Below are 14,183 nucleotides of genomic sequence, written 5' to 3'. Positions count from 1 at the left end.
TACAACTCATTTTAATATTATGGTTTCCGTTATCTGTCCACACTCAATCCAGTATGTGGCGGCAAATGCACCTTTTGGGCTGCCAACCGCCATTAAAAGTAACACTACTTCACTGACATAAAGGTGTACTTAATCCAGAAGAAAATCCATAGAAGATGTAATCGGACTTTTTTTCTTAACCCATGTGATGTACAGATTTCATTGGTTTAATTTACTTTCATTAACTTACGACAGAGCTATTGGCGAGATAAAGTGTCCTAAATTAGGGCATATTCCTGTACAACATACACATTTTATTCTGTAGTTACAAACCGGATGTAGTATTACTCCTTTTTCTAAACTTGCATTTGATTTTTGAAGCAAACGCGCCGAAATGAGTTCAACACAGACATCACTGGCTTCGCTTACATCATGGATGTTTCTTAGATCTATTAAAGTATCTGGATAGGGTATTACTTTTTCAAACCTGTTGTGAGTTGTCACTAGCACTGCTTAGTTAGTCCATCTGGAAGTTAAAAATCCTCTGTTGCCCAGAACGCATTTTTAATCAGTTACATCTCTTATCAGATGTAACTGTTTACAGGACATTTTAATAATCTTATAACTCCAGAAATCAGTCAATGACCAGATTTTTGGTTTGCATGTAAACAACAGTAATCAGATATAATTATTGGGTTTTCTGATTATTATAGTTATGTGATTATTTACTGGTCATGTAAGTATGAAATAATGGTATAAAGAATCATCTATGGCCACACCTTCACAGATAGAGCAGAGCTTCTGCACAGAATTGGAAGATAGCTTACACAAGAGACTAGGCTAAGAGTTTAAAGCTAACTCTGTTATGTCCACTTCAATTTAAAATACAACATAATTAATAATTCTGAGAGGCCATGTGTAAAGTGTTATACAGGTGAAAATTCTCTGGTATTATAGACCCACAGTGGGTAAATTCCAGTGTTGCAATACACAGTTCAGAACAGCACGAGAATAGAAACAATTCTTCATTGCTTCTTTTGGTGTTTAGTTGATGTTTATTTGTATTTCAAATTTCACTCTCTGGTTTTGTGCTGTTCTGTGTTTATTCTTTACAAAAATTGCCAAAAAATATATGATAAATAAAAATGATATATTTACACTGTGATCATCTTGTTCATTGTGTTTCCTTATATTCTACTTGTATAGTGATGTGTTAGTTTTATGTCTATTTGTGTTGCTGCAATCCAGTAGGGTAAAACTAACAACATAATTGACTACAAAAAATATACATAAAGCTAACACATCAGGATATATATATATATATATATATATATATATATATATATATATATATATATATATATATATATATATATATATATATAATTAGTATTGTACCAGTGATGATTGATTCACATGTTTCACGGCAGTGTTCATTGTACAGACAGACAGCAGCAGGAAGGAAAGACCTGTGAAACGTCTCCGTCACACAGCAAGGGTGGATCAGTCTGTCACTGAAGCTGCTCTCCAGAGCGGACAGAGTGTCCTGCAGAGGGTGGGACTCATGGTCCAGCATAGACGTGAGTTAAGCCAGGACCTTTCTGTCTCCCACCTCCTGAGTCTTGGTGACCTCATCCAGCTTCTTCAGCTCCTGCTCCGTGATTCTGCTGCTCAAGCAGACCACACTGTATGAGGCTGAAACCACCACACAGTAGAAGGTCCCCAGGAGTGGCCCCCTCACACAGTATACTGATAGTATTCCCTTGCACAGATGATTGTACAATAGACAGAGCATTAGGACACAGGACTAAGTTTAAAGAATCCGGTTCAACATTGTGGATTTTCTTTTTTTGCACTTTAAATTTATGGCTTTAACAAATAATGTTGAACCTATTAAAATTATAAAACAGACTAGCAGACAGGTCTAAGCAAAAGTGTGGACTGAATGATATGACATTTGAAAACACACATTTATAATTATGGCATGCTGGGTCTTGCCTTTTGGAGCCTGCTGTTTCTCTAATAATAGTAAAATGAGTTGCGAGTTTGAACATGTAAGAGGAGCGGCATGGTTTCAGGGTTTCTGTATGTGAAGAGGAAGCTTACTAAGTAATAGTCCACCTCCTCCTGACGCTGTCCACCAACATGGTGCTGAAAAGCATTTTCAATCAAGCTGAAGAGAAATCAAATGATCTTCACATCAATTATCATACAGGTTTTAGAGAGGCATGTGTCTCGCAATGAACCGAAACTTTTATTTCTTATTACAGTATTAATAATGCATGCAATATATTTTTGTTTGGGCTTACTGCATTATTTTCACTTATATATAGGAAATAGAAAATTAAAATATAGAAATAAAATACCTTAAGTGTTTCTAGTATTTATGCATTTTAAAGGTGTTGTAATTATACATTATTGTCCCCAGTGCATTTCACGTTCCAAAGTAAATCTTCAGTATTCATGCCAGTAGTTCGCTGATCCTAATTTGACCCTGTGTCAAAGCCTAAAGTTGAATCTAATCAATCTAAGGATCATAACACCGTCCACCACACTGCGCCTGCGCCGGAGCAGACCCACGCGCACCGCACCGCACGCGCACCACCTGGTTGGCTCCTCGTGACGGAGATCAAAGCAAAGCGCCTTTGGATACGGCGCGAGACCCTTTTAATCCGCGCACGAGGCTCCGCGGCTCCTCCAGACCCCGAAACCCCGAGGCTCCGCGCGCTGCCAGGCCGGATGAGGAGCGCTGACAGTGGAGTACACAGCCTCCCCGCGGCTCCTCGCCTCTGACTCACTCCCGGGTCGGACAGCGGCAGGTTTTTTTTTTTATTTCAGGAAGAAGTCTGTGTGAGAAATGGAGCGAGCGGCTGCGGAGGAAAGAAGTTAGCGAAGGAATTTCATCAAACCATTTTTTTAAAATTTGGACCGAAACGCGAAGCCGACGAGGAGCGCAGGAGCCCCGGGGAGACGCGCACGCAGGATGGGGTTGGATTTCAGCACACTCCGGACCCTCATCAGCAGATACGTAAGTTTAAAAGACATTGCAAACACTTAGAAACACAATGTATCCGTGCGTAAAAGCCCGGGCCAAAGGAGCCTGTGTCCGGGGCAGATTAGCGCTGTATTGGTTTCAGATTCCGATGGAGCCATTCACCGGGATTAAGTTTCACTTGCAAAAAGAAGGCGGAAAGAAGCGAAAATGAGCCGGTGCAAACGAGTCAACTCTCCACGACGGAGAGAGGATGTCGAATGATTTTTTGCATTTGCTCATTTCGTGTTAAACCAGTTTTAATGGCCGCAAAACGGCCCGGGACGAACGTTGGATTAGCGCGTAATACCTTCACGCTTAACGCAGCGCGTGCTCTCGATGTGCGAGGCTCCGGTTACAAGGTGAAAAGAATAGTCAGACTTTTTAATTAGAAAAGTGGAACGTGAGGTAGTTCAGGTGGCGACAAAACCTGGCACGACTCGTAACAGCGCTAAAAGGTTCAGACAGGACAGGTTCAGGTTCAAGTCGTGACTTGTAGAAGCTGGAAAGAGACGGGAAGAAGTTCGAGTTTAAGCCGCAGTAGAAGACAGTAGCCCTGCTCATTGTGTGTCGTTTTACACTTTTATAAAGACAGAGCCAACATAAATGCGACTTTACATTTTACTTTATCATAACATAAGGCTAAAATCACGGTTTCTTTTTCTAAATTGAAGAAATGTATTAAATGTTATAAAATTGGCATTAACTGAATATTTAGTTTGTTTGTGGTAATGTCAGTGCAGTGTAGTATTATTGATACACAGGGATAGAACTAACTAAAGATAGAATTCTGTAATTTTTTAGTAGTATATTCTATTTAGAGGTTGGTGAAGTTATATAGGATTTGTCGAACATAGTAGTAAATTGTGTATTTACTGTAGAAAACTGTCAAGATGAAAAACGGAAATGTAAGTGTATTTAGTGATAATGCTGCACTCCATTCACTATTTATGTGATACCGGAACGTCAACTAAGACATTTAAAAGGTTGTTTCTGCCGAACTTCAAAATATGTATCGGAAGAATAAAAATCCACACTAAGAAAATTGTGCTGCTTCATGAGAGATGCTTGTTTAGGCCGTCGACAAAATATTTAGCGTGCCTGATTCCTTAACTTCAAAGTATTTTCTTTGTACTTTGTGAATAAATAAATAAAAACGGAGCTGGATCAAGAGTTTGGAAATGTAGCATTGACAATTGAGTAAATTCGATAAGCTCTAAACTAGAAAGCAGACCAGACGGACAAAGAGAAAACTTTACATTTTCCTTTTAAATCCTACAAAGTAATTTACACTTTAATTTACAGTTGGGCAAAAAATGTAAATGAAAAATCCCCCCAAAATGTATGAAATGAGCCTTGTCAAATGAACTTTTGATTTGTTTTTAAACTGCTGCTTATTTTTCCATTTAGCCTCTGATCGTGTCCATGTGTCTTATTATTCTCTCTCTTTCTCTGGCTCTCTGGCTCCATATTGAGTGATCTGTCATAAAGCCGTATTGACAAACATTTGGACATCTTTAACCTCCTCCTCTCTCTTCCCACTTTCTGTCTGCTCCGGTGGTGTCCATCATTTCTCCTGTACAGTTTTTCCTGAGCTGAAATCCAATAAAAGCAGGGGCCTAGCGAATATTGTTAAATGCATTAGAGCTAATGTAGGTTCCAAACATCAGCGATCGATCAGGCTAAAAGTAAACAACTCGATTACGTGCTGCAGACGGGAGAGAAAGGAGAGACGGGAGGTACCGGCAACAGATCTAAACACTAAACATACACAGGTGAACCAAGCAGTCAAAATAATGTCCCAGGGAGAATGAACGGGGGGTGGCTGTCCTGGTACAGTCCTGGTGTAGTCCCTGGTGTAGTCCCTGGTGTAGTCCCTGGTGTAGTCCCTGGTCTAGTCCCTGGTCTAGTCCTTGGTCTAGTCCCTGGTTCAGTCCCTGGTTCAGTCCCTGGTTCAGTCCCTGGTTCAGTCCCTGGTTCAGTCCCTGGTTCAGTCCGTGGTTCAGTCCGTGGTTCAGTCCTGGTTTGTAAATCAATCTGCGATGAATCTGAGGTTTTTGTTCATTATTAGACTTGGATTAGATTTCTGTGTAAAATCCCTTTGGTTTGACTTGTGCTTCCATGAATACTTCAGATTACTCAGTTTACTTTTAGTGTCCGACATATTTGATGTATTAGTTTTATTTCGTCAGTACGTGAGAGAAAGTACTGTGTAGTTGTGCTGCATTCCAGTTCAAATGAGTCAGAAGTACGAGAAGACAGGAAGTTACTCTTGTCTGCTCTTGCTCCTGCCACAGTTTAGAGTGATGACCTCATAATGTTCAAGAAAACAAATTAGTTCAAGTCAATTCATTTTCTAAGCAATCGATTGATCACCACCGGCTTATTGTTGTCGTTGTTCATGACATTTTACTGGCAAACTGGCAAAAATATTAAGCACCCATTTATTTTTTCAACTGATTGAACTTTTCTTATTACAAACAAAACTGGCTTTTAATATGAATTTCCTGAACAATAATAATAATTGATAATTGCTTCACATGCTTTTACTGGCAGCTGTGGAGCTCTACATTTTTCTTTTTTTTTTTAAATTCAAGTGCATATGACAGGCTTTCATGTTTTAGTTTCTTAGTTTGGTGGGATAGTCCATGTAGTAAATATTTATCATAGTTTTACATCACTCAAGTTGCAGAAAAGATAAATTCAACTTAAATTGACAGGAAGCAGAGCAAAGTTCTAAAACTGATGGCTTCCAGGAGTTCAGAGCTCGGATCTTCCGAGTTGTCACTGGAACACACTTCTAACTTGGAATACCTGAAACTGAGAACATTTCAGAGCCAAACATGCTCCTGCTTTTGAACACCCGCCAGCTTCATTATTGATAGTAGTTATTTTACCTTTATTTGCTTTGTCCTCTCATTTTGCTTGTGTATAAGGCTCTAGTTGGCATTTTGCCTGATTTATTTATCAGGTTTATTGCACATCAGTTCAAGTATTCACTGTTTGAGGCCTCGGGACATTTCTATCTTACAATCCTGTCATATCAACACAGAGACAGGAAAAGGGGCTTTCAACAGCTTTGCTCCCTCCCTGTGGAACAAAACACAGAGACATTTTAAATAAATCATTTTATGCCTTTTAATGATTTTAAAGAACTGGTTAAGGAATTTCCCCAGTGCTGATGCACTTGTTTTATATAATTTTATCTCATGTTGTATGTGTAAATGGGTTTTTATGTATTGAATGTTTTATTTGTGGTTTAGTATCCTGTGTTTGTTGTTTACTTAGTGTTGTGTTTTAATAGTGTACCCATGAAAAAAGATAACTTTTCTCATTAGGTTTTCCCTGTATGAATAAATAAATTGAATGAATAGATTCTGAAACGTTTATACTATTCTTCTTTCTGTTGGCTCCACTGAAACGGAGCAAAGGATCATGGTTCATGATCATGGTGAGTTTCTCTGTGTTGTATGAATAGTTGTCAATCAATCATGAGTCGGTTGTTGTTACAGTAAGTTGATGTGGTTTTGGTAGCATGCCTGTCACTTCCCGTTCCCAGGCAGGAAGTGGAGGTTGGAGGAAGTAGTTTTCGTTGACTTCCTGTGAGCGGACGCAGAGGTTACTGTGGGTCAGAGAGTCTGGTTTTAATCCAGGACTAAGCCAATCTAAGACTTTACAATGCATCTGCTATTGGAGACTATACAGGGACTGGACCAGGGACCGGACCGGGGACCGAAACCAGGGACTGAACAAAGGACTGGACTTTGAGAGGAATCGGAACTAAAAGAAAAGTCTAAAGTACAGGGTCAGCAGCTTTTGGAGTAAAACCTCATGGAGACACAGGGTCACCAAGAGGACGGATTACATCAAGAACTACAGACTTTGACATATGATAATTGAGACCATTTAAATTAGGATTTTGAAATATACTTTTACGTGTTCTCATTCCTAAACAGTATCTATTGTTCAGCCTCCGCCTCACCTCGGCCGGCTATCAAACACACAGCAGTCATGTTTAAATCGGCCGCCTTTGTTTTTCGTTATTAAAGTGAATTCCCAGTAAGTCACATTGGTGCAGACATGACATGGCAGTTTATATGTAGAGTTAAGGTCGAATGCATTATCCCTGTCGTAAATGTGTTCTCTGCGTTTGCCCCATTCTTCAGTGTCTGGCTCTTGGCTCAGCGGGATTGTTGTTCATGGTGAAAGTCAGAAGTCTAATCCAGGTTAAATCCTTGGCCTGGCCTCTGGTTCTCAGTGGATCAGGATCTGGTCCAAACCATTTAGAGACCCAAACAAACATGCGTCCTCCAGAAAAAAGATTATCCTGAGATACTGAGAAGGACAACAAGAAGAAAGAAGTTACTAAACTTCTGCTACTACTACTATGTTGAAATTTCTATTTGAATGTTTGTCTCTGTGTCTAGATGGGGTCTCGGCACAGTTGTGTTGTATTTGGGAGAATGTTCACGTATGGAACATCAGAAAGTAGAAGTACATCTCCTTCTACTGTGCCCCGAGTCTGAGAGGTCTTTGTCCTGCATCATGTGAATGCCTCGTGGGCCTCGTGACATCTTCAGTTCCAGAAGCGGAGCATTCTTTACATAACTACAGAAATCAACTTTAGTCAAACAAGAGACTTTTTGTAAGGAGAAAGAAAACAGTTCCTACGACAACAATAACTACATAATTACATTCTAGACAAAGCAATAACATCTCAACCAGAAAAGTCCCATACGTACAGTAGTTCACCTTTGAATACATGGGTTACTATGGACACTATGACAGAATGCACTGCTTGGAGCTGGGATTGAACGCTCCTCTAAAGAAATCTACAGTAGTTTTCAAGCTGAGACCTGCTTCTGAGTCCTGAGACAGCTTTACATTGGGTGTAACTGAACCTAAACCACAACAAGCCGAACACGGCCAGAATGAAAAGTCAGCGCTCCTGGACAAAGTGTGGAAGCTGCTGCTCCACAATAAATATTTGATGGACTTTAGTGAAGCGGTGAATCTGCTGCTGTGTTTGAGAGACACGTCCAGAGTTTAATTCACAAATCAATAACAGCACTTAGACTCCGAGAGAGAGGGCACGAGCAAGCAGCCAAAACTCTCATGAAACAGACCTGGGTTCAGTCCTGGTTCAGTCCTGGTTCAGTCCTGGTTCAGTCCTGGTTCAGTCCTGGTTCAGTCCTGGTTCAGTCCTGGTTCAGTCCTGGTGTAGACCTGGATTTTGTCCTGGTGTAGACCTGGATTTAGTCCTGGTTTAGTCCTGGTTTAGTCCTGGTTTAGTCCTTGTCCACCCCTTGCTTGCTACACCTGGTGGTTTGGTCTTGGAGGCTTAGTTCTGGGTTCGGCCCTTGTCTGGATTTTGGTTTTAGTCCTGGTTTAGTCCTTGTGTTGATCAGTGTCTAACAGCAGTTGTGTTCTAATTAAATCAATACTTTATAATTAAATTTATTCAGTGCCTACCACTGCCACTATCCCAAAACCTACTACTACTACTATCCCAAAGCCAATGGCTTTCTCTTATGGGAGTGTCTACAGAGCCGCGGCGTGCGGCCGAAACGGCCATGTTATTTTGTGCCGCGGCTCCTGAAACTGCTGCGCTATTTGACCGCGCCGTTTTAGACCGCGCCGGGTTAAGGTTAATGTTAAGGTTAGGGTTAGGGTTAGCCATGAGGCTATATGGCCGTGCCGCGGCTCCTGAAACTGCTGGGCCATTTGACCGCGCCGCGGCTCTGCAGCCACGGCCTTCTCTTATAAGGTCATGTCTATCCATAAATGCAGCAGAGATGTAACGTTCCATGCAATGATTTTTGTCCCATTTTTCATATTGTGTCAGTGTCTGGGGGCAGGCCAATCGGTCAGTGATAAAGTGCTCTCTCTGTACAAACTCTAACGTGATGGTCCAAAAGCTCACTATTGCAAACATTTAGAAAAGTCCAATTTGATAAGTTATTACAATTTTCTAAAGTACTCTTACACAAAACTGTTAAATGTGTCAATGGCTTTGCTCCAGATATATCGCTGGTATTGTAATTAAAAGATGTCAAGCTCACGAAGTCATCACAAGGGGTGTGGCCAGTGCAGACCAGTCAGCTTGTTTGGTCAGAGCTTGCTTTAGTCCTGCTTTAGTACTGGTTTAGACTTGCTTTAGTCCTGGTTTAGACTTGCTTTAGTCCTGGTTTAGACTTGCTTTAGTCCTGGTTTAGACTTGCTTTAGTCCTGGTTTAGACGTGCTTTAGTCCTACATTAGTCCTGGTTTGGACTTGCTTTTGTCCTGGTTTAGACTTGCTTTAGTCCTGGTTTAGACTTGCTTTAGTCCTGCTTTAATACTGGTTTAGACTTGCTTTAGTCCTGGTTTAGACTTGCTTTAGTCCTGGTTTAGACTTGCTTTAGGCCTGGTTTAGACTTGCTTTAGGCCTGGTTTAGACTTGCTTTAGGCCTGGTTTAGACTTGCTTTAGTCCTGGTTTAGACTTGCTTTAGGCCTGGTTTAGACTTGCTTTAGGCCTGGTTTAGACTTGCTTTAGGCCTGGTTTAGACTTGCTTTAGTCCTGGTTTAGACTTGCTTTAGGCCTGGTTTAGACTTGCTTTAGGCCTGGTTTAGACTTGCTTTAGTCCTGGTTTAGACTTGCTTTAGTCCTGGTTTAGACTTGCTTTTGTCCTAGTTTATTTCCTGTACATGTGTCTAAATCTGGTTCTTCCTGTGGACAGTAATAATTCATAAAGTCAATAACTGTAATTAATAAAATTTCCTGTTTGAGCTGTAATTTACCACAGCTCATCAATACATCAAGACTTATCTAATACAACATTTATCTGGCTATTTAGACACAGATCACATGTTACAGGAGCATTCACATTGAGAACTGCTAAACTAATGCAAGAATCATGTATTTCAGAACATGTTTGTAAAGGCCTAAATGGGGTTTGCTGCTTTTACACTGAATAAGGCCTCACCCAGGGACATTTAGCTCTCACAGAGAAAGGGATTGCATAAGAATGGACTTTAGGATCCAGTAATTGCAATCATTGAATCTTCAGTTGACATTCTGGTTTGGAATATCAAAATATAAACATTGTGTAATTTGTGTTACAATTATTGTGAGAAGAAACATGACAATTTTTCAATTTATTGACGATTATTATCACCTTGACCAAACAAAGGTGAAATCCTTGGCTCACATAGTCTAATAGATTACTATTCCTCTAGTCCAGTGGTTCTAAACCTGGGGGACGGCACCCCTACGGCCGGGGGCCATGAAATGATTTCAGGGGTCCCCAAATGATGTGGGGATCATTGAAATGTATGCAGCCTTGCCACCCTTCAAATGCAGTGGTAAATGTATTTTACTGCTTGCTGACCTAGCAAATTCATTTATCCAGGCCTATGCCCTGAAAATAAAAACAATAGAAATAAGGCTACTTTAACACTTTGGTGGTTGTCATTATGGGGGTTGCAACTGAAAAAAAACACTGCTCTAGTCTGAGCAGTTTTATGAAATCAAATCTGAATGATAATGTAAAGTAAATATGACATAAATGGACTTAATTTTCTGAGTGCATCTTAAATTGGAGAAGAAAAAAAGCTTTTAAAAGGATCACAAACATGTTTTAATCTCATCATATTGTGACCTGAATAATCACGATTAACAATAAGACTTTAGACATGATCCTTTTTCTTTTGTACTGGTTTAGTCCTGGTTTAGTTCTGCTTTAGTCCTGGTTTAGTCCTGCTTTAGTCCTGGTTTAGTCCTGGTTTAGTGCTGGTTTAGTCCTGGTCCTGTCCTGGTCCTGGTCCTGTCCTGGTCCTGTCCTGGTCCTGGTCCTGTCCTGGTCCTGCCACTCTTTAGTCTGTGGCAGTAGCTCAGTGCTCGTCTTCTGAACCAAAGGTTGGCAGTTCGACTCCCCGCTGTGTCGGCGTACATCTGGTGTGTGAATGGGTGACTGGTTCCTTGATGTAAAGCGCTTTGAGTGCCTTGACGGTAGAAAAGCGCTATATAAATGTGTAGAAAAAAATAAAATATAAAATGTCTGTATTGTTTAACGCTTGCTGTTACTTGTTGTGAACTGAAGGGGTCAGGTGCAGGTCACATGAGGCAGTTTAGATCACATGATCTGGTCTCAGTGCTTGAGTTCTTGAGTACAAAGATCTGGGTGTCACATCCGTCTGCTCCTCTCACTCAGAACAATGGAGTTTTTCATTATGAATCTGGAGACCTCTCTATGAGGGGTTAGGGACTGGGGTTTCTCAGAATGTGTTTGGGGCCGAACAATCTTTCCTTTGAATATGTCTTAAAGGCGGTATGGACGATTTTTCGGCGATTTGAGAACGCAGGCGGAAGTGCGCATGCGCCCTCCCCGTGTGGACTGATACAACACACACGTGCGTTTGTTTATTAGCGCAACGGAGCGCATCGCATCTCTCGTCTCCCATAGATTTCTGTCCACTTCTGCGTCAGCTCGAACTGTCTTTCTCCGTCTTCATTTTGTCCCGTACACTGAGGGAACTATATTATGATAGATCCATGCGCTTAGGCGAGCGGAAACGTGGGCACGAACCGCACGCGGCTGCAGGTGAGCGGTAGGTGCGTTTTATGATTGATACGTGGCAGGACAAATGATTTATCCTCGCCACTAGGAAATATGATAAAAAATTTGGTGAAAAAAATCGTCCATACCACCTTTAACAAAATATCATAATGGTACACAATATGGCTCCTGCTCAGCCTTAGAGAAGGAGCCCACATTCCACAAGATTTGGTCCTGGTCTATCCATGCTTTAGTTCTGGGTTTGACCTGCTTCATATAGAACGGACAGAAACAAAAATACATACTGTAAAAAAGAGAGGGAGACGAATAAAGCGAGGATAAACGTAATGGGTTAGAGGCATTTCCGTGCTTCACATGGGTTTGAATAGTTCCCAAACCAAAGGGCAAGAGTTCACACTCTGATACATGATTAAACAAGGTCATCAAGGACAGCTTTCCATTTGCTTAATTCCTGTGAACATTGGTTAATCTGCTTCTCTATTTCTGACCAATGACTGTTTCATTGTGTAATTTTCTATCATACTGCTAGCAAAATGAACAGTTTTGGAAAACCCCGTGAAGCAACTGCTCTTGTGATTTTGGGCTTTATAAAACTAAATTGTTTTGAATTTAATTACCGTACTTTTTTCATAGTTTTGGCCGGGGTGCGACTTATACTTATATTTATACTTATACTGCGGAGCCACTTGTATGCAATATTATTTGTTATTTTCACACTTGCAACTGTATTTAATACTCCAGTGCAACTTCTATATGTTTTTTTCTTCTCTATTATGCATTTTTTTGGCTGGTGCGACTTATAGTCCGGAAAATACGGTAGTTATTTTTGTTCAGTATTGCTTTAGTCCTGCATGACTCCTGGTTTTAGTCGTATTCCCTGCTCCAGTCCTGGTTCAGTCCTGCTGCAGTTATTTGGTCTTGATGTTTATATTTTGCATGATACCAAATAAAACAAGCTTTTCATTCTATGAAACCAGAGAGAGATTCTTTCTTTGTGAAAGTCCATCAGTTCCTCTGACTTTCTTCACAATAAACAAGACATAACTATTTTCAATCTCCATTGAACTCAACACTTTAGAATAAAACTGTGAAACCAGGGCAGTTGATGAGTAAGGAGTGGAGCAGGGTGAATGAGGCTAAAACAATAGCTGCTTACACTTGTTAGTTATAGTGAAGGTATAATCTGATCTGAGACTGGTGAAGGTGCATGAAGTTTACACTGGAGCACTTGTGGGTGACCACCTGATGATGCTTTGAGGTCTGCAGAGGGAGACACACTAAACATGTGTGAATGAAACGGGGATGAATTTGAGGAGGAAACAATGTTAGAACAGGGTTAGCGAGTCACGTAGAATACAGAGATTTAAAAAAATGGCCTTGTCCTAATGGCCGTAGTGTCCTTTACAATTTGTTGTCAGTCTGGTCAGTAAAGATAAACCGCTGGAGAACAATAGCTCCACAGATGGATCTGGTGTTGGGCTGGAGAACAAATAAAGATATCTGCTTCTACAGACAGAGACACCGGGACAAGAATTAGAGACATTTCTGCTGCTGCTGCTGCTGCTTCTGGCTTTGTGCAGCCAAGATGTGTTCACACATGGGGCCAGATTTACCAAGCGTTTGCACAGGTGTGAAACGGGTACTGGACCTGAACTGGAGCAAAAAGCGTGTGTAGGTGGTGAGATTAGCTCCAAAGCGTAAAAATTTGAGAAAAATGCAAATTATATGTCTTTATCTAGCAATTATCCTGTAGGAAGCTTGTACTTTACTGTATTTGCTTAGTTGAATCCAAGTCATGACTTTTTTTTTGGACAGGCAGTGTACTTTTACTTTTTTACTCTAAAAGTGGGTAATGCAACACTTTCACTCCAGTCGATTTTTTTACTCTTGAATCTGTAGTAGAAAAAGCTTCAGTTGTAGTCATCTGGACTCAGTTAGAAAAAATAGACGTTTCGACTCTCATCCAAGAGTCATTGTCAATAAAAGAATTTAGATCGAGAACTCCGATATTTATACTGTTCTGTGGTAAGACCCGCCCATTGGGAGGAGCCTTCCTGAAGTAGGAGTTGTTTGTTTCAACTTGAATCTGTACTTTTACATTATTCTTCAGAACTCTCCATTTCTCTCACCTAATCGTCCTCAGAGAAACCCAGTCTAAAAATATCACAAAGAAACCAGGACTAGAGCAGGATTATGTAAACACAGTAAAAATAGGCCTGTATTTTCAATATGTTTTAAATCAGAGGATATGATTGACTTGATGCAACCTGGTTTATACATGTGGTGATATTGTATATTATATTACTCTAGGACATGAGAAAGACATGGGTTTATGTGATATTCTGGTGAATTTTAAAGAGATAAAGAGAAAATATGATTTATTAAAAATATTTATATTAACATTTTTAAATAGATCAGGTAAGTTACATTTTCTCAAACAAAAATAGGAATATTTATTAACAACCTTTTTTTTAAATGTGAAAATGATTGTGAAGTGTTTGGAGGTTGTAGATGGAGCTGGACAATATGTTTTTTTTTTCTTCTCATTGATCATTGTCGATTGTTTTTTTATTAGATTTCATTTGGTCTATCCAAAAACAAAGTAAAAATGGCTTT

At 40.2% G+C, this 14,183-nt stretch overlaps 1 protein-coding gene across 8 annotated transcripts in view; it reads left to right on the top strand.

Moving 5' to 3' along the window:
* The first annotated feature begins 2,810 nt into the window (after positions 1-2,810).
* The window catches only part of LOC140353147 (phospholipid-transporting ATPase IH-like), a 49,201-nt gene continuing 37,828 nt past the window's right edge, over positions 2,811-14,183 (top strand). For all 8 annotated transcript variants that reach the window (XM_072437968.1, XM_072437886.1, XM_072438047.1 and 5 more), the window contains exon 1: positions 2,811-3,007. In XM_072437968.1, the coding sequence (XP_072294069.1) occupies positions 2,963-3,007 (45 nt within the window). In that variant the 5' untranslated portion in view covers positions 2,811-2,962. The remainder of the gene's footprint in view (positions 3,008-14,183) is intronic.

Source organism: Eucyclogobius newberryi, unplaced genomic scaffold, assembly GCF_026437365.1.
Source record: "Eucyclogobius newberryi isolate DKJ021-1_F unplaced genomic scaffold, fEucNew1.0.hap1 SCAF_1, whole genome shotgun sequence".
NCBI classification, from domain to species: domain Eukaryota; kingdom Metazoa; phylum Chordata; class Actinopteri; order Gobiiformes; family Gobiidae; genus Eucyclogobius; species Eucyclogobius newberryi.
The sequence above is the reverse complement of the archived record's forward strand: the minus strand, read 5'-3'. Positions and strand labels throughout refer to the sequence as shown.